Source organism: Rhodamnia argentea, chromosome 4 (genome assembly GCF_020921035.1).
Source record: "Rhodamnia argentea isolate NSW1041297 chromosome 4, ASM2092103v1, whole genome shotgun sequence".
NCBI lineage: Eukaryota > Viridiplantae > Streptophyta > Magnoliopsida > Myrtales > Myrtaceae > Rhodamnia > Rhodamnia argentea.
The window spans coordinates 28,817,070-28,838,305 of record NC_063153.1 but is presented as its reverse complement, the minus strand read 5'-3'; the positions used below and the strand labels follow the sequence as shown (position 1 = coordinate 28,838,305).

General features: G+C 40.3%; 2 protein-coding genes across 2 annotated transcripts in view; both read left to right on the top strand.

Moving 5' to 3' along the window:
- LOC115755587 (F-box protein At3g07870-like) overlaps positions 1 to 21,236 on the top strand; it is a 188,905-nt gene that overhangs the window by 161,141 nt on the left and 6,528 nt on the right. The window lies entirely within an intron of this gene.
- LOC125314925 (F-box/kelch-repeat protein At3g23880-like) lies at positions 4,708 to 6,112 on the top strand. Its single transcript, XM_048278358.1, has one exon. The coding sequence runs from the start codon at positions 4,943 to 4,945 to the stop codon at positions 6,035 to 6,037; it is 1,095 nt and encodes a 364-aa protein (XP_048134315.1). The 5' UTR covers positions 4,708 to 4,942; the 3' UTR covers positions 6,038 to 6,112.

Here is a 21,236-nt window from a genome sequence, read left to right as displayed (position 1 = left end):
ATCTTTATATTCAAAAGTTTGCCGAAGCAACTCGTACGTAGAATTCCAACGAGTTGGAATATTTTTTGGAAATCTTCTTGCCCTTCTCCTATTTTGTTTACAAAATTTTCCCCATGATTTTATACAATGGGGACGACTCCATAAAAATTTAATTGCACTCTTTATTGGGGCGAGAGAAGTGTCAAGAGTTCGTAAACCATCTTGTACACATAAATTTAAAACATGACAAGCACATCTAATGTGAAAAAATTGTCCGCCAAAAGTGGGTTTGCAAATATTTTCTAATTCGGGAATAGAAGAGGTATTTGCGGCGGCATTATCAAAACCAATTGAAAATACTTTATTTATTAAATTATATTCTTCTAAAACTTGTCTAATTATTCTATAAATATTATGAGCCGAATGTCTTTAATCAAAAACTCGGAATGCAATAAGTCTTTTTTGAATCGTCCAATCGTCACCTATCCAATGACACGTGACACCCATATAAGAATGAATTTGCCAAGGATCACTCCAAATATCGCTACCTATATGCACACGTCCATTGAATTCCGCAAAAAATTTTGCTAAAGATTTTTTCCCTTTTTTATAAAGATGAAAAAGTTCGCGTTTAAGAGTATTTTTTGGAATAGTTGGCGCTTGCGGAACCAACGTAGTATTTATCAAATATTTCATATTAAAATTTTCACCGGTATTAAACGGAGCATGATCAAGGGCAACATATTCAGCTAATGTTTGTTTATAAAGTGTTTCAGTGAAACGAAATATAAGATGAGGATTAGAAGTGGCGTACCCAGAAATTTGTTGTTGCGTATTGTCGATCCCCGCTTGTGTTGGATGTTTTTTCGTCAAATGCCGACGGAATGTTCCGTAGCCGTCTCCTTTCGTAAATTTATATGTTTGCGAACAATATTTACATTTTATATTATACTTATCTTCGCCTTCATTACGTACCTTGTCAAAGTGTAGCTACAAGTCGGATGTATTATCTCGGCCCTTCCGTTCCGGCTCATTTGCCGTTGACGTTTCTTCGACACTAGTGGGAGGATGAAGACTTTCTTGTGTTGGGATGTGCTCGACGTTCGGAATCGGGACATAGTTGATATTATCGTCGTCGTCTTCCCAACTTGCATACTCACGAGGATCATATTCGGGAATGGGATACTCGGAATCTCCCATAGTCATCTTGCCCTTGTCGGCATTTCTGCTTCCACTTGCCATTTTTGAGAGAATTGATCGGAAATCCGATTGAGAGAATTGAGTAGGGATTGAGAGAATTGGGAGAATTTGAGCGATTTGAGAGGATTTCAGAGAGAATTTGAGAGATTGTTCAGAGAATTTGTGACAAAAATAAAAGGGGGAGCATATGTATTTATAGGCAAGAATTATTTTTAATTCTTTTTTTTCCCAACGGCCCAAAGGGGGGGCGGGGTGGGGGGGCAGTGGCGGGGCCCGAGGCCAGAGAGCCCAACGGCTCTCTGCCCCACGGGCTCCCCCTTTTTTTTTTTTTTTTTTTTCGTTTCACGGTTCGGAACCGGCCCGGAACCGGCGGTTCCGGGACCGTGGGCCCGGTCAACGAGCCCGTTCCGGGCCCACGGGCCCAAATGGCACTCTCTAATGTGACCAATTGAGTTCGTTGAAGAAGAGAAGAAAAGGGCGTCGCCTTGAGCTCGGCCTTCTTGTTTTGGGCCACAATGGACTGGACTGACGAGGCATGGAGTTTGGTCTTGGGTCCGGTTTTTGTCCTGTGATTTGGGAGTTTTGAGCCCTTTTATGTCCGAGAGGAGCCCTTATTCCGGACTGGGTTTGTCATTGAGCCCGGTCCCGGCGTGAAGCTACGTCTTCCGGGCTAAAGGTCCAGGCCGTAAGGGCCCGAGTTTCACCGCCATTCGGGTCGGGTTTGGATACCCGACCCGGATACTTTTTTAAAAAAAATATTAAGTAATGAAAAATTTTAATAAATACCAGAAAATGCCAAAAAATAGGAAATAGGTAGGAAATGCCTCTACTTTCCTGTATTGTCTAAATCAAGCTTCATAAGCTTGATTGTTGATATATTTGCCATATTTTATTCTCATAGCTCGATCGGCTTTCGCATGTAAATATCTTGATAAATGATTCGCGATTAGCATGTCTCGACGGATAGACTAGTATGATAATTAGAGTTTAATTCGAGATGCTTGTTTTATCTTTTTAATTGACTGAACTTCGCTAACTATCTACTTTGAGTGAATGCATACTCGAATGCATGAGATTGATATTCCGACGTGGCGATTGATGACGATGCTCACAAAGATGGCAACCTATTGGGGCTTGGCGAGGATGAAGACCGATATCCAATCCGGTCCATTTTTATGTATCCGATCCGCGTATCGGAGTTGTTTTCCTTAAATATCGCCATTTTAAATTTGGTTTGCATGTGTTCATTCCAGTCTTTATTTGGTGTATTTATCGAATTGAGTGTTTATTACAACATTGTCTTTCGATAAATTGCTTGTTGATACTTTTTATATATGTTAGGTTAAGGATAAATAGGTAATTGCACAAAATGACAGAAAAATGTTATGCATGATCACTTAGCACTGGTTAGATACTTGGTGGGGTTTAAAATTATATGCAGAATGTGTGGTCATCTTAGGGAATATTAACCGGTTAGGTATCGAAAGGGCGCTAATTATTTAGTTAGCGTAAACAAATCACGAAATATAGAAGTTCTGATTGCGTGAGAGGACACTCCCATGTCTCGATTGATTTTTAACCGACTCCAATAGGATAGTGGCGACTCCTAGTAACATTCTAGGTTGCTAATCGGTGAAACGAAATCCACGCGCGAGATAGGACTTGGAAGAGTCCAGGCCATGGACCTATGGTAGTATCTCTAAACCCGCCGAACCTTCGGGAGGGGTTAAGGCAGGTCGCTATAGCGGGCAGATTTTATAGTGGCCTAACTTATTTATAGCCTATGCTCACTCTCCGAGACTTGAATCTACGGGTGATATTAGGAGACCTTACAATGTAGCTGGTTTTGCCTTTACCTGAAGATGATAACTGAAAATCTCTTTCGCCTATTGAATCAGACAAATCTCTCTGAGATCTTTCGTATAATCCCTTGGACATCAAACATTTGATTGATCATGGGACCAAGAAACTCACGACCAGTAAAATCTATCCGATAGAAAACCTAGTCGTGTTGCCTCCATGTCGTATCCTTCGTGTTACACCTATTTTCTGAAAACCAGCAATGTCGCCGCAAATCGAGAGGGTTTCGAGATTGAGAGTGACAAAACTGTAGGTGGAAAGAGAGTAAGAGTGGAGCAAGCATCGACAAGAGTCGCAATCTTAAGACTGGAGAGCAGAATCTGAGTGAGAAAGTCACTGCATTGCCATAGGAATTGCCTTCCACTGCTCAAGGAAGTCTCGAAGGCAAAGAGCCATTCACTCCCGAAGCAGCGGCCGAGATGGTTAACTCGAAAGAAAGACGACCTTAGCGTCGGGGAAAGAAGAAGTTGTGAAGTGATGATGGCACTTAAAAATCTTGCTCCCTTCTCTAAAAGTTATTAGGTCTGCCCAACGGTTGACCGAAGGTTGAACAGCAACGTCCCCAAACACATTTTAAAACCCTAAAAGCTGAGTTTTACTAGTCAAAAAAATCATCCCTTGACAACAACTCGGGGGTATGGAAAGTCTGTTTGATTTTGATACCTTTAGGTATGGAAATTCTCCCAAATTGAGTTTAGTCATCATGTTTCCCTGGTTATTCGCGTGCTTTTCTATCTATGTAAACATTGAAATTTCTCGCGCTTTTAAGTAAGTTTCAACCCCTTCGACCCAAAAAAAAAAAAAAAAAGAAAAAAAGAATAAGTTTCAACCCCTTTGCTTTCATTTTTTCAACATAAATGCACGCCGGGACATGTTTAATGTCTATGTAGAATTATAAAATTGCAGAATGCGTCTTAAATTTATTGCACTTTTATTAATTCAGTCTTAAACTTTTTAATTTTGCATCGAATCCTTAATCTTTTTTTTTAGCGGCTACAAAGGCCTCACCGAGACTAGGAGAGGCCACCAGCGAGGGTCGCCAATGACCCTTGCCAACAAAGAAAAAAGAAGAAGAGAAGAAAAATAAAATTGACCAAATGGACTCAATTGGCAGAATATACAAATATTTATCACTCAATTGGCAAATTGAAAAGATTTAAGACGTCGGCAATTTCCTTTTTTTAAAATTTTTTGAAATCACATTAAAAATACTATTTGATGTGAAGTAATTATTATATATTAATTTCCCATAACTCATCGTCTTAAGTAATTGAGTGAAAGTGAATACAATGTAACGTATCGATAGGCTCCACTCTAAACTCTCTTTTGATGATATTAAACTAGTGCAATCCCTCGTGCCAGCATTCAAACCCTAGCCGCCATGAGTTCCGACGATAACCCGAAGCTCCCTCACGACGTCGTCGTGGAGATCCTCAAGCGATTGCCGGTGAAATCTCTGCCCCGATTCAGGTGCGTTTGTCGATCATGGCGATCCACCGTTGATGACCCTTGTTTTGTGGCCCTCCACTTGAATACCTCCGCTCTCGGTGCCTCCAATTGCCACACCGCGCTTTTAGATTGGAGCAATCGTTTCCGAAACCTGTGCTCTGTCTTCTCCGATGAGTCTCAAACCCTAGCCGACATGAGTTCCGACGACAACCCGAAGCTCCCTCAACACGTGGTTGAGGAGATCCTGAAGCGATTGCCGGTGAAATCTCTGCTCCGATTCAGGTGCGTTTGCCGATCATGGCGATCCACCGTTGATGACCCTTGCTTCGTGGCCCACCACTTGAATGCCTCCGCTCTCGATGCCTCCAACCGGCACACCGTGTGTCTAGATTGGAGCGATCCTTTCCGAAACCTGTGCTCTGTGTTCTCCGATGAGTCTCAAACCTTAGCCGCCATGAGTTCCGACGACAACCCGAAGCTCCCTCAACACGTGGTTGTGGAGATCCTGAAGCGATTGCCGGTGAAATCTCTGCTCCGATTCAGGTGCGTTTGCCGATCATGGCGATCCACCGTTGATGACCCTTGCTTCGTGGCCCTCCACTTGAATGCCTCCGCTCTCGATTCCTCCAACCGGCACACCGTGTGTCTAGATTGGAGCCATCCTTTCCGAAAGCTGTGCTCTGTGTTCTCCGATGAGTCTCTTACCCTGCCTCCTCAGTCGCAAGTCGAACTCCCATTGGTTGCTCCTGACAGCCATTACGTTATTATTGGTTCGTGTAATGGTTTGATCTGCGTCGCGGAAGTCGTTGAAAAATTGCAGTATATTTGCTATAAACAGATTCATTTGTGGAATTTATTCACTAGAAAGCGCAAGGTTGTTCTACAACCCGATCCACAGCATCCAATATTACGTCTAGGGTTTGGCTTCGATGCAAGGTCTAATGACTATAAGATTGTGAGGCTTCGACATTATCCTGGACGGGTTCGCAAGGAAGAGCTTGTGGCCCAGATTTACTCACTCAGTACAGATTCATGGAGAATTTTGGAGTATGAGGGCACTGATGTATGGGCCAGAGGACCCCCTGCGGTCTTCTTCAATGGGAGTCTGCACTGGTTTCTTTTAAAGTTCAATGATCTGCATTATGTATACAGTTCAATACTCTCGTTCGATGTTGCACATGAGGTGTTTGATGAAATGGCTCTGCCGGAAGAGCTTTGCTGCATGAATCTCGTACTTTCTGTGGCAGTAGTGAATGGCTTGCTGGCAGTGCTCATTAGTTGCAAGGAGGAAGTTAGGTATGGTGAATCTTGTTCTGTTTGGGTTATGAGGGAGTACGGCGTGCCCGAATCTTGGACTAAGCTATATACTTTTGAGACTTGTACACGAGTAAAACAATTTTATGGCTTCACGAGGAATAGCGAGGTTCTGATGGTTATGGCTGATGGAGGACGAGTTTCTTGGAATCCGATCACGAGACAATTCAAAGATCTTCCCTTTTCTACGAAATGTGACGTGGGCACCATCGTGGAGAGCTTGGTTTCACTCTAGACATGACTCAATTGATCTTCCATTTCCCTATATGAAAGATTGATTCTACTTGCAGAAAAGTTGAAAGATACATCTAACTTGAGAAGAAATGAGGAAGTAAGGTGGTATCTTTTACTTTTGGTACTTCTTGCAATCTTCAGAGTGCATTTTTCATTTTCGCTTTATATTTTTGTTCTTTGTACGAGTGAAAGTATGCATCTCAAAACTACGTCTACAACTTCATCATTGCTGCTATTGGCAGATTTTAGACGATGTAGAAAGAAAAAAATTACGCAGCTTTGTGAATCTCATGCACGTGTATGGTTTGGCGCCACCATATGCTTTTGTTTCTTATCTCAAGACCTTTTGGTAGCAGTGGCAATGGATACCTAGTAAGCTCGTTCATTGATCCATGTGGACAGATACATTAATGCACTAAAAAAACATTAGACACTACTTATTCATGATACTCTTTTTCCCCCAGGTGATTCGTGGGTCGAAAGTCTCATTCCATCTTATCTTTCGCATGTCAGAAACTGGTTCACCCATTTGATAATGCGGTCTGCAGATGAGATAAGCCTCGAGTGATCATGTAAAAAGGAGACTTTTAGATTGGATTAGACATCCCGTGATGGGTTGACTTACACTTAGCCCATGCAAGTTTAAATACGTCTGTGCGCACCATCAACATAAACATGTTCGAATGTAACCATGACTCTTGGAGTCTAGGGATAGTGATTCAAGTTCACGATATATCCAAATGGGTACTGGTACATCATTGTCATTTGCTTTTCAAAAGTTCGACTACAATTCGTTAGAATAATTTGGTATGTAATTTGAAATGTCCCTCTGTCTGCATTTGGTACGACTTCTGTTCTTTCGATGTGAATAGCTTGTGAGAGAGTTTTTGCTTTCTGTTGGTGAAGAACTAAGGGGAGAAATAATATTGAGTCTGTCTTTGTTAAGGGTACTTGTCAGCATGATTAAACTCATAAATATCACTCCTAAATATAAGATGCCGGGACACTTCAGAATCATCCTCTCAGCTGCTATGAGTTACAATACTCAATCGAGCCAAATGCATCCACGGATGACGGCAGCATTTCAATTCCTGTCCAACTTGTCCACTGAACTTTATCGACCGAAGAAACTTGTGGTTGCCCGAGCAAGGCCAAACCTTTGTATCAGTAAACTCGATGAAATAAATTACCAGATTCATAGGCGCATTAATTCTTCAACTTCTGTGACTGTAGCTAGCCTCTGCGGCGATCCGGTCAGAATTAGACATTGTTGTTTTGCAGCTATCCTCTTCATCCATCGTGGCTGCTTATTAGCTATAGATGATGATTATGTGCTTGGACAACTAGTCATCATCAGACAATTAGCAAGCACGACTTATCAAAGTATATTTTTCATCTTTAGTGTGCCGTTAAGTATCAGAGTACATCTCCTCACTCAGGACATGCATTTATTGTACCTCTCAGGGTGATAATGCAGTGGTCTAAAAAAATTCTTTTGACAGGAAGGATTTTTGTGAACAATGTATGATTAAGTTGTCCATACTCACCGGTAGTGAAGCGTCTTGTGATCACAAAAGAAACGGAACTTGCATGAGTTCTTGACAGGATAATGAGAAATACAAGTCGGTTCAGAAGTTTGAAGATACAACTCCACTGGATTGTAATTACTTTGGCTAGCTGAATCACTTGCGCAACTACGTAGCTGTATGCAATCAAGGGAGAACGCAGATTCTCTGTTCCTACATTGTCAGGATGGAAGAGATGGCAAGCAAAAATGTCTCCACAACTGACACATGGAGATTCCTAACCTTCTCATTAGTGAACATTTTGAACTTCCAAGTACCATATCGAATGTATCAGATTTTTATCGAATGTATCAGATTTTGAGACCCAAAAATTGTCCATATGTAACGTCTCGTGATCATGCAATTGCAGAAATTTCAGATTCTCGAAGCTTGAATGATCATGCACTTCAACCAAAGATCCGTGTCCATAGATGCACAAGTCTTCCAACAAATCTAATCTTTTTTGGATCTTGACAAGATTATGACACTGCTATAGATCAAGTTTGGTGAGCTTCAAGTTCGAGAGATCAGGCAATCTCTAGTAGGGGGAGTTCGCCTAGCTATAGCTTTATCAGCTTCTCCAAACCCTCAAATCTTTGAATCTCAGATTATAACATTGCTGCAGGTGAAGTTCAGCCAACTTTTTCAAATCCAAACCCTCAAAGCTTTGAATCTCAGATTATAACATTGCTGCAGGTGAAGTTCAGCCAACTTTTTCAAATTCAATAGATCGGGTAATCTCTCGAGGGGCAGAATATCTACAAGCCTTAAAATTCTCAGATTTCACAAGCCTTAAAACCTTTGAAGGCCGACCAGAATATGACTGTGCCCCAAATGCAGTTCATCGAGCTTCTTTAACTTTGAGAGATAGGTAATCTCTCAAGCCTATTCAATGCTCTAATGTCCAAAGCTCGAAATTTTTTCAAAATCTTCAAGGCCATGGACACATGTTATTTCAAAAGAATAAATCCTTCAAATTTGATAGCTCTATCGATATTTCCAATGGTTGAGACGATCAATAAGCAAGCAGAATAAACTTTTTGGAAACCTGGGGAGGAACTGCAGATTAACACAAAACTTCAAGTCCTTTGAGTTCAGAGAGGAGACCGACATCTGCATGGAGGACGGTTATGTTGACACAAGACAACTTTATAGACTCCAGATTGCATAACCTCCTGATCTGCCGTGGTGGTAAATCCCGTACGAGCTTGGTCATGTCAACAGAAATAGAATCCTCTTCAGCGAAAACAAAACTCAGGAACTGGTGAGTCTCCAACTCAATTGCGTCTAATTTATCAGGTTTGATAGATTCGGAAGTGTCTTCATCAATTTAGTAAGAATATGCAAAATGGGAATGCTTTCAGTAGATCTCAGTAACATAGTCCAGTGTTTGAAGATTTCGAGATTTTCAAATATAGGGATTGTCCCGTCTACATGTTGCCAGAACTCTGCATTTGTCTCTTCCAACTTCTCCAACATCCTAATTGCTTGGCATGTACTTCTTATGGAACTAGCACACATCCTTAGTATTTTCGAATTATTCAAGTCCTCAAGTGAATTTGGCAACCCTGCAATATGGGTATGGGACAGATTCAGCACGAGTAGTGATTCCAAATTCCCCATTGGGTCTAGAATTCTCTTGAGCAACTCATGCCAACTCAAAGACAAGTGTTCAAGCTTTAGGAGCATTCCAATCTCTAGAGGATTTTCAGAAATTCCAACATGTTCAAAAGAGAGACTCAATAGAGAGGTTAAGTTACCAATTGAACTGCAGTTCTCAGGCTTTTGATACCACCTCACCCCCCACCGTCCCCCATCCTGGGATTTCTCTTGTACAAGTCCAGTCAAGGAGTGGTATCTGTGAAGTTTACAACAGAACCTCAAGTTTAAAAAAGAACCAACTCCTTCAACTGCCCTGTGCAATTTGTCAATTTGAACAAATCTTCCTCAGCTTTGAAGGATCAACTGCTCTAAACTTCTCTGCAAGTGTGCACAACGAGTCAAATTCAAAACTTTTAAGTTCCTTGCCATTATTACTTGGAGCGATCCAATAACTAATAATCACGTAATAAACAAAGAGGCCGCAGCTACGAAACTGTAGCGGGTTTCACTCAAAACAATAGTAATTTTAAACTACACCAAACATCCCAACATTCTGAAACTTACTCCGTCATAGATCGAGAATGACCACGTTCATCATGGAAAAAGTAGTAGGGTAAGCCTCTCGGAGGCCAATTGCAGGACAGACCTCATTTCTGTTCAGACAAAGATCTTTCACGTTTTCTGTTCCCTATAGGGAGAAACAAGAAAAGAGGCTTGTGTTTGTTTCACGAAAAATTAAATATTTGGAAAACATTTTCCAAAAAATAAACGCTTGTATCTTTTAGAAAAATTAGTCAACGAAAAATATTTTCATTATCGAAAACACTTTATGCCTAACTATTTTCACGGTAATGAAAATATTTTTCATTCATTTATTATTATGAGTGATACAAGCATTTATTTTTTGTAAAATACTTTTCAAATCTTTGATTCTCCACGAAACAAACACAACCCTAGTAAGTGATATTTAAGGAACAAATTATCCTCCCTTGGAACATGAAAATAACACGACCATTACCTGCAGATAAATATGAACAGGCAGTAGATGTGTCAAATTGATGTGGACAAAAATATCTAAATGCGATTCTACCTTCTTCACAATGTTCGAAGCTTCCTCAAGATTCCATAACCGGTTCTGTTTCTCTAGTTTCATGTTACATTCTTGGCGAACGATATCTCTACTCATGTCTTTTAGTTGACCCTGCGTCCATAACTTAGGCTTAGTTTGTTTTGCAAAAAATGTCATGCCCCGAACCTTACGAGCACGCTAACACCCCGCACGGGCCGTAAATTTATAAACTTCCCAATGATCCAACGGCAACGAACTTAAGCCTAACATGATAAGCACATGCGGAAGCGAGAACTACACTCCATACGATAGAATGAAATACAATGACTCAGGATGTAAAAGGGGGATTTAAAACTTACTCCATACATTTCTTAAAAACGTCAAATTGACTTCAAAAGTTACTACTTGATAATTCTCAAAATACAACTTCTCTTAATAAAACAAGGGAGATGAAGTTTAACCTTACAGAGCTATACGGGCGAACACAACCCCAAATATATAAAAACACAGCTCTCTAAGACTACAAAAAGAAGTACATTCAGGTAAGGTTAACGGTTCATCTACTTCAAAAAGGGCATCTTCAAAAGCTAATCTATGGCGGTCATGGGACTTCATCATTTGGGACCCGAAAATTGTTATCCCACGACGGGGTGAGAATAAATCTCAGCAAGTTATTCCTAAACCTAGGCCGGGACGGTAGTACCTCCAGACAATTCCTAAAACATGTAATTCTACTCAAAGGGACAATTGTTCAACAAGCAAAACGACAAAAACACACTACAAACATAAGATAGAAGTTCGCAATTCAAATCATACTTTACAGTTTTAAGGTCGAGCTTCAGATTGGGACATTTCACAAATCACAAGATCATAAAGGGTGTTTCCTATCGTATATCTCAATCACATACCAATCATTGATATCAGATTGCCAAGTGCCCGCGTCATAACGCTTCAGGCCATTTTAAGCATTAAGACTCGCGTAAACACGCATCAAGTCGTTATAAATATTAAGACTCGCGTAAACACGCATCAAGTCGTTATCTCGCGTTTAACGCCTCAAGATAAATTCAATTCCCCGCGTATCACGCTTCAGGGTATTATGTGATCACATATATATAATCAATTCGTTCGCTTAGCCAAACTTGAATTCGTTCGCTTAGCCAAACTTGAATTCAAGGTCAATCATGACCTAAACAACACAAGCCATGCCAACTAACCATAGCACGGGTTCAAGCAAACATGAATTGCACAATCACAAAGGACATCTCATGGTTCATCTACTATGCCCCAAACACATCAATTCATTCATGTTCCACATCATAATGTCAAACATACTATGAGCAATTTATCAATTCAGCCAATCGATCATTTCGATCCCTCATGACCGAATACAAGGTACTTAGCTAGTTAATTCTAAATGCTCAATTCACATTGGCAAACCATAGCTAAACATAATAACGATAAGTAATCAATCCACAAGACACCTCAAGACCAAACACATATAGGGCAAACAAGTTAATTTAGCCACGTCCATGCATCCTCGGCGGTATCCACCTACTGATTTCTACATTCAGACCTACTCTCAGAAAAACTGACATTTTTATAATCTCTTTTTGAGCAATCCAAACTCAGAATCATGTTCCTCATGATCTTACGGTCGTGTGGGAGAAAACGGAGCTCAATTCGGACTCCGGACGACCTCGAACGAGCCATTTCAATTTCGACGCGCGCTGAAAAACGGGATTAACGGGTCTCTCGGGATTCACACATTCTTCATACAAAAACTACCCTAAAATCCTACCAATCCAATTCTAAACCATCCATTAGTAACCTAAAGTCCTAGACTAAGTTTAAGAGTAACTTACCACAAGATTGAAGCTTGAAAAGCCAACCAAGGGGCGGTAAGACTTCACGACCAGATCTGGAATAGATTTGAGGGCTGATTCAGTCCAAGGAAAACGCTTGAAGTCAGCCACTTAAATCCTCTTAATCCACTCCAAACTTCTTCCACAAGTTGTCTAACATACTAAGCGAGGTATATGGAGTTTCTTACCTTGAAACCACCCAAGAAACTCCTTAGAATAGCCCTACAAGTCCACAGTTGCAGTGAAGGGCAGCAGCTGTTTTAGCTTGGCTTTGCGAGCTCTCAACGGCTCGCGGACGGCGGTTCAAGGCTCACGGTGCTCTTGCGGAGGAGGGTGGTCGATGGTGGTGGTGGTGAGGCATCCCGGTGACCAACGGACAAGGTAACAAGAAGGAGATGGTGGTGAGAAAGGGGGAGGGAGAGTGAAAATGAGCTCTTGCTTCTCAAAAGCTTGTTCCCAAAGCCAAGAGAAAGAATGAGAGATTGAGGTGATGGGTTGTCTTAGACTAGGCTTTTGACTTGAGGGGGGGCTTAGTAGACTAGGTGGTTGAGGGTTTTAAGGAGAGTTGTCTAGGGAGTCACATCAATAATTCAAACTTTTGGCTTCTTGCAAATAACAACAAGAGGGGCAATCTTGTAAATCCAACTCAAGTCTAAAGACTACTTTGCCCTTAATCTAACTTGAGGAATGAGCTCTAATCCAACGGTAAAAGAGAAATTTCTAATTCCATCTATATCTCACTTTTCTAATCATTTTGGGACGAACCGTAAACTTAATTGACTTTGGTGAGGCGACGTCCAAAATATTCATATTGTGATCCTTAAAAGTCCAATGCCCAAGTTCGAAGTCCAAATTAATGGCTAATCCCAATCGATTGCAACTCAATTTATCTCAAACTAACGGGCGGCTCTTTAGGAGTTACGCGTATCGACCTTATGATTCGTATCATACTCAAGCTATGGCGACCTTGATTGTCATGTGATTGCGAGGGTCAATCATTAGTTACGAAGGACGCGATCGTCGGGAAACGGTTTAGGAACGTTCACAAATTATACTGTGGTCAAACGGAATCACCCGCGATCCAATTATATAACGCTAGCAATTTGTTCCTTAGTCGTTCCTGGATCAGCCTATAATAGCTAAACCTTCCCTCGACAACCCTTATGGCCAAATTGTCGATCCATGGTCAAGTTCTTAGGTCCACGTATCCATTTCCCGATTAGCCATTCCCCTTCGGTTAGTTAACTTAAGAGTGATCAATTACGAGCGAGATTTACTGAAATACATCGATGACATTTCATTACTTCAAAAGGGTCGGATTTGAGAATGTTACAAAAAATGTGACATTTTTGAAAAAAAATTGTTTGCAAATTTTTTTTCCAGGAAAATGACAATATTTTCCGATGTTTGTCCGAAATAAGAAAAAGACTTGGCAAATGTTTTCTTTCGTTTGGTATGTAAAATAGGAATTGATTTTTATCCATACACTCGTTTCAATAATTTTTTTTTTCTGCTTTTTTTTTTTATTTTTTATTTTTAAAAATTCAAATTTTTAAATCTTTATCTTTTCCTCTTTTATTTTTTATTTTTATTTTTTTTAGGTGTTGACTAGTTGCTGGCATCCGGCCACAGGCAAGCTCGCGGCTTGGCCGATCTACATCATGGTCAATTGCTAGGGACCAGCCGTCGTCGAGGTCCACTGTCGGTGCAAGAAGCAACAATGGGCGGAGGAAGGCGGAAAAAGGAGAAAAGAAAAATAAAAGAAAAGAAAAATAAAAACAGTAAAAAATACAATGAACGTAAAGGAATTGAGAGAGCAAAGATGGGGAAAATGTTTTTCTTTCTTTTTCGGAAAAGGAAAACATTGTTCCCACTTTTGAAGGACTTTTTTCCATGGGTGAAAAATATTTTCCTAGACCAGCTTATTTTCAGCGAACTAAAAGCCGAAAAATCTGGAAAACGTTTATATGGAGGTTATTTTTCATTAAACAAATGGAGCGTTGTTGTCTTCTTCAAATTCAAGCTGCTGAAGGACTTGTAGACCTTCATTTGGGAAGGGATTGGAATCATTCCACATGTGAAGCACAATCCTTCTATCAAATCCAATGAAAGGAAAGCTATGTCAAGAAAAATCTGCTTTTTCCAATCATCTAAAGCGTCAAAATATATTGCAGAAACAGAGAAGAAAATTATGCATGCAAGCAATGGTCAATCAGATACATCTCCACGAATAAATCGGTGATGTTTCTATGTAATTATACAGACATGTTTAGCGAGAAAAATGTCGAGAAAACTCACGGAGATGCAGACATTATCTACAAGCGCTTATGCTTTTTCGGGCAAAATTGTTCAAAAGGTCATAAATCTATTGCACTTTTGACAATTTAATCTTAAACCTTTTGATTTTCCAATTGGGTCCAAAATATTTTCATGTGCTGACAATTGAATCCCTCCCACAAATTTTGGCTAAAAATCACTACTGCAGACGCCGGCTATCTTACGTGGCATAATCAATGCTAATGTGAGTAATTTTTAATGTTTTATTTTTTTTGGTTTTTTATTATATTTTGGTTTCTCTGTTATTTATTCCTATTTTCCTTATCTTTTTCTTTTTTCATTTGCCTTTTTTCTTTATCGGCAAGAGATAAATTGAAAGCTTTATGATTGAATTTGAAAAAGTGTAATAGATTTAAAATTCTTTAGATAATTTTCCTCTGCCTTTTCCAGTAGCATCATCGAGTCGTCTTCTCACACTGGCTCAACGGCATACCTTGTGTATAGGATCCGCAAACACCGGTATAAGGTCTGACTAGGGGTGAGCAGTTTTCGGTCCGGTCCGGTTCCCATAAAAAATCGGGAACCGGATCGATGGTCCCGGTTCCCATTTTTTGGAACCGCGGACCGGATTGGCCACCCTTGGGCCTGGGAATCGAACCGGACCATCGGTTCCAAAAAAATTTCAGTGAAGAGGCTGATCCTCAAAAGCTCATTACTTGTAAAAAAATATTTACGAAAGCTCGTCAAAAGTGGGCGGTTCCCACTTTTGATCCGGTTCTCCAAACATATTTGTGGAACCGCCCAGGACTTGAAGCTCGCAGAACATTAACGGAAAGTTAACTCCAAGCAAGGGTGCTGACTTGTTCCAAAAAGAAGTAAATTCTATTTACAAGTAGGTAGGTTCAAGAAGAGGCCGATCATCAAAAGCTCATTGCTTGTACCATTCAAAGAGGTTGCTCGCTGCCCCCACAGTCCAGTCCAAACTCAAAAACTGAACAACAAGTTAATGTGTCCCCATATGATCATCAAAAGCTCATTAAAGCACACCCAAAGGAAAAAAAAAACATACACTTGATCACAGAACATTAACAGAAATGATAGTGAAATAGAAAAATGGGAAGATTTCTAAACTTCAAATCCTTTCTTGATATTTGATGGATAAAACAAAAGTGCGGCCAACCAGCAATAAGTATATACAAGTAGCGTACATTAGTTTTCAATTAGAAATGGAGTTAATAGAAAGCGAACTCAAAGGGATCATACTTGGAGAAAGAGGATGTTCATCGGGAAGGTGTAGGTGACTTATAAGTTGGGATTTGGCAATAAAACAGCTCACATCTTCCTACAAAGTTAACTCCAAGTAGCATCAAATTAACAAGTAATGAGCTTTTGGTTTGGAGAACTTAAGACAATGTGCTTATGCTACAATGGTTTCAAATTTGTTATACGCATGCATCACATGGCATGCGAAATTGTTGCAAATGCTTCCCCTTACAGCAAAGTGCGGAAGAGTTGCGGGCTGATTATTAAGCATGGGCTTTAGCTAATAAGATGCAAAAACTGAGGCGAAAATTAGTGAATGAAAATCTCACCATATATTCCTTCCACTAACTTGTAAACTCTATTTACCGGTAAGCTCCAAGCAAGCATCATCCATCGCTAGAAAAAACAAGATATTAATTAGAGCATTCACTTATTAGATATACAAAAGAAATACAAGATACAAAAGAAAAGTTATATCCATGACTTACCCGACTCGAACTTTTCTGCGTTCTCAATGCACTCCTCAATATTAACCGGTTTGTTAACAACTCACAACCAATCTTGAGCGCAAATCAAAGCTTCTACCACTCTAGGAGTCAAAGAACTTTGATAGCCATCAAGCACACGACCAGATGTGCTGAAAGTGGACTCTACAGCAACGGTTGGTACAGGAATAGCCAAGATATCTTGAGCCATCAAAGAGAGGATTTTAAACTTTTCGCCAGCAGTATTTCACCACATCAAAATGTCAAGAGTACGACCTTCTTCACGTGCAGCTTGAAGATACTTTTCAATCTCGGATAAATTGCCCTCGGCCACTTTTTGCTCTTCGTCCATAAAGTATTGGAATGCCTTGTCCCAATCGAAACTCACATCGAAACCCACAATGAGACCAATCTCATCTTTGTGACCTTCCTCATATTGATCACTCGAACTACCACTAGCATCAATTAAAAGTTGACCACACAAATTTTTGTCGCCAAAAGGTTTGGAACCACAAGACTTCTCGTAAAAAGAAAACAAACGTTACGGGTAAGTCCTCACATAATCGCACCTCTCATTTACTATCTCATCATCATCATAGATTAGTTTATAACAATATCGCACATACTTCATCTTTTTTCTTGGATCCAATATCACCGCAATCAAAACCATCGTGTTCACTTTTTTGAAACTCCCATAATATTTGTCAAATTTTTCCTTCATCTTCACCCCCATGGCTTTCACTCTAGCATCCGAAGCATTCGCCACTTGTTTCAGAGTTTTATATAAACAAGCTATCTCATCAAAATAATCATTTGAAGTGATATACAAAGTCCCGGACATCTTGTTGGTGGAATCATAAAACTTATTCAAAAATATGATAATAACTTTGGCATTTTCGCAATCTTCATTTTTAGGAGTTTCATCTTCAAGCTCAGTTGGGAAGAAAGGATCATCTTCTTCCAGCCTCTCAAAAGGTTTTCTCAGCTTTAAGGTAGTGTCTAACATGAGATAAGTGGAGTTCCACCTAGTGGAAACATCAAAACAAGCTGAACTCTTATAACTGATCATTACACTCTCAATACAAGCTTGGAATGATTTAGCTCTCATGGGAGAACCTCTCACATACCTAACAACGTTTCGAATACATGTAATAGAATCACGTATCTCGTGCAATCCATCCCTCACAATCAAGTTTAAAATATGAGTCGTGCACCTCATGTGTAAAGCTTCACCATCTAAGATCAACATCTTATCTTTTAGAAATTTAGCTTTCAAAAACTTAATAGCTACATCATTCGAATTGGCATTATCCACGGTGATCGTGGACACATGTTTCTCTATTCCTCACTCGTAGATGCATTTCTCAATCATTTTTCCAATTTCTTTGCCCTTGTGATTGGACATTACCACAAAACTGATGATTCTTTTGTGCAATTTCCAATCATCATCAATAAAATGAGCAATGAAACATAAATAGTTCAAGTTCTGAGTGGAGCTCCATGTATCGGTTGTGAGTGTGACTCTAGACTTAAGCTTGCGAAAAAAATTCTTCAAACTTATTCTTTCAGCAAGATACAACTTCATGCAATCTCTAGCCATTGTAAATCTTGAGATGGGATTGAAAAGAGGTTTTAGATGGCTTATAAAATCACAAAATCCCACACGCTCAACCAATGAAAAGGGTTGCTCATCCACTATAATCATCCAAACAAGCATTTACCTACAAAGTTCCTAATCAAACTCCCATGTTGATAAGTCATTAGCACTACCGGTGCTGGTATTTCCCGTAGTCATTTGAGTCATATCCACTCTATGGGGGACAAAAAACTTTTGCTTATTATCTATATTTCGATGATACTTATTGCACCTACTCAAGTGCTTCAACATAGCATAAGTACGTTATTAATACAATACCAGTACATGGTGCCACAATATTTGCAAAACACCTCGGTTTTCCCCTTCTTATTTTTGTTGCCTTTACGAAAATGAAGCCAGGCTTGTGATGATTTTCGTGAACCAGTAATAGTTAGGCAACCATGAGATACCTTATTTGTGTCGACTTCCTCTTCGAAAACTTCTTCACCTTCATGTTCTAGTGAGTCCATTGGCGAAGTCATCTCATCGATGGATTTGTCCACTTCCATTGACATATAGGTAGATCACCTGAATCAAATAGATTATAAGTTATAAAAGCCAAGGGAGATTGATTTCTAATTCCAAAGCTTAAAAGACACCACAAGCAGAACCTTTTGAAGAATGAGAACATCATCAAATTGAGAGAATTGAAAAACAACAAATCAAGACATGCAACATCATCCAAATATATTAATGCATGCGGTTTCGAGGATTGAGATGGTGAAGCAAATGCGGGAAGAACTGGGCTATCTGTTAGCAGCTCGGCAATCAAGGACTGCTTTTATACTTGGACAGTTGCACGTTAAAGCGAAACAAGGATCATCTGTTCTAAAGAGGCTAACCATCAACTTCGACTACAATTTTACGAGGAGAAACCGCAAGGGACCATATGTGGCACCGAAAGTGCCACTAATGTCTCTCCTTGAGGTTGGGATGGTAAATGTCGTGTAAGAAATACCCTATGTTATGTACTAATTAACTCTAATAGTTTCATCTATGGACTAATACATACTAGGAAACATTCTCAAAAGAGAATTAAAGAACATCCAGTGGTTAACAAGTTAGCACATGAGTTCTTATATTATAACGGAGAACTCTTGGACTGCACTAATCTAGAAAGAAATAACATTGGAGAGTTTCGAACTATAGGTATGTAGGGGGTGAGTGGTTCCCGGTCACCAACAACAAGGTGATCTCAATCTCTAACAGTTTGCAAGCCAAATTACAAGAAATGAACCATAGGCAGGTAAGAATGTGCCAAAAGGCCACACAAGCATCGAGGGAAAACAGTTTGAACAACTTTAACCCAAGAACAAATAAGTAGGACTCCCAAAAAACCAACAAGAAACGATCGCGAAGACACTTGATTCTCTGTAAAAATACCAATTACAAGTTACCTAGAAAGAACAAAACACCACTCTCTTTGTATATCTGTTCTCATACCATGATGGAAGTTTTATCTTCCAGGTTGGTATTAGTGAGGAGTTTACAAGGCCACAAATTCTCAGATTCTTGTTCTACAAGATAGAAGAGTTTCTAGCTCATGCAGGCCTTAGAAGGCTCATTAAGAGCTCATCGTTGTATGAATCTGTGTAGATCTTTGGAATAAAGAGAAAAACTTGAAAGAACGAATCCAACTCAAAGAATGAAGATGCACAAATCATCGTAGAACAAGATTCACCAAGCTACGCGGCTAAGGGATCAATCGAGAAAGAGTGTGTGGTGGAAAGCCTTTGGCGGTGTCAAGTAGAGGCGTACGCATGCGTGAGAGATAAAGGCTGAGTAGTTGGGCTCCTAGACGAAGGTACGGAAGAGTCGAACTTGTGTGTAGCGAGAAAAGTGGAGAGGTATGTACTATGTCTGTGCTGAAGATTGAAGTGAAGCAAAGAAAGAAACCCTAAAGCTAAACAAGTAAAACGTGAGGTTTACTTTTTTTCTTTTTTCTTTTGTAAAGGACTAGTCCGGTCTGGTTATGGGCCCCGGAACCGGGAATCGGACCGGATCCTCCTAAAATCAAGGATTAGACCATTGGTCCCGGTCCGGGTAGTCCCGGTTTGGTCCTGGCGGTCTCTGTCCGGGTAGTCCCGGTTTGGTCCTGGCGGTCCCGGTCCGAGCGATCCCGGTTCAAGCGGTCCCGATCTAGGCTGTCCCGGTCTAGGCGGTCTTTTTTGCTCACCCCTTGGTTTGACGGTGCAATAGAGTTTAACTTAGCCACGTTGTGGCTTACGTGCATTTTCCTTTTTCGTTTCGTTTTTCTGCGAGATCAAACTTTTTTGTGTTTCTTCTTTTTAAAAGGCAAAATACATCATTCTTCCAATCCACGCGATTATTTACCGTTGAGTTTTTGAAATATATATAACGTGCTTTGTGCTCTTTCTCTCTCTGGTCAAATTTTGGTCAACTTTTATCAATGGTAGAACAGTTGTCTAATCTAGAAAAGTAAAGACAAAATTTGGGGTATCGACCCAAATCGATCCTATACTAGTTGTGTCACGCCCTGACTCTCGAGCACACAACATCCCTACCTAAACACCTCGGATCATAAAGGATAACGTCTTAAGTACGCTATTGACCTATGATACCTTACTACGCAAGCGGAACATGTAACACTACCAATCAAATAAATACAACAAGGAGAGCAAAGTCGGAAACATCCATGACAATCGATCAGTAAAAGACATATCATTTCATTACCAAGAGTAGATGATTGTTAACCTTACAAAGCTACTAGTAAATACAACCCCACCTCGGGACGGCTCTCTAAGATCCACAAAAGGACAAAAGGGGATCGGGAAGGGTTAAGCTTTCATCTACTCTAAAAAGCCATCAGCTCCGGAAAGGGACTCTCCCAAAAGATCCAACTCCCTAAATGGTAAAGGTAACAATCGGATCATGGTAGCTAGGCGGGGGAATCGGGTTCTAGTCGGGGTCCGTCCAGTCAAGATCCACTACCTCTCCATTGGGTGTATCGAGGTCCATCGGATCCCACTATGGAATATGTGGAGTTAGGTTTGGCGGCCCTTCAAATCCACAAAGTGGGTCACAGATGTACTTCTCATCACTTAGGAACCAGGCTTTAAAGACATGTGTCGCTAGGTGTGGCAATCCCTCATCCATCCAGATCGTGGTGATGTGGTATTCTAAGACCCTATTCATGCTTGGATCTAGATGGCACTCGATATTAAAGGACTGGTCGGTTGGGACCTTGAACTTGATGTGACGCTCCATCACTTCGGGCTTGAAAAATGTTAACCACGACGGGGAGAGATAAATCTCGGTGAATCAACACTTAAGTCTCGGTTAGGGTGTTGATTTGCCCCAATCACCCTATTGAATGATCACAAATTCACAAAACAAATATCAACCACATGTAAGTTTACCCGCTAGGAGCCACACATAATGTAATGCTTAAATGACATGACAGTCATATCAATCAAT

Coding starts and splice junctions, on each gene's coding strand:
- LOC125314925 (XM_048278358.1), top strand. CDS start 4,943: ATGAGTTCCGACGACAACCCGAAGCTCCCTCAACACGTGGTTGTGGAG.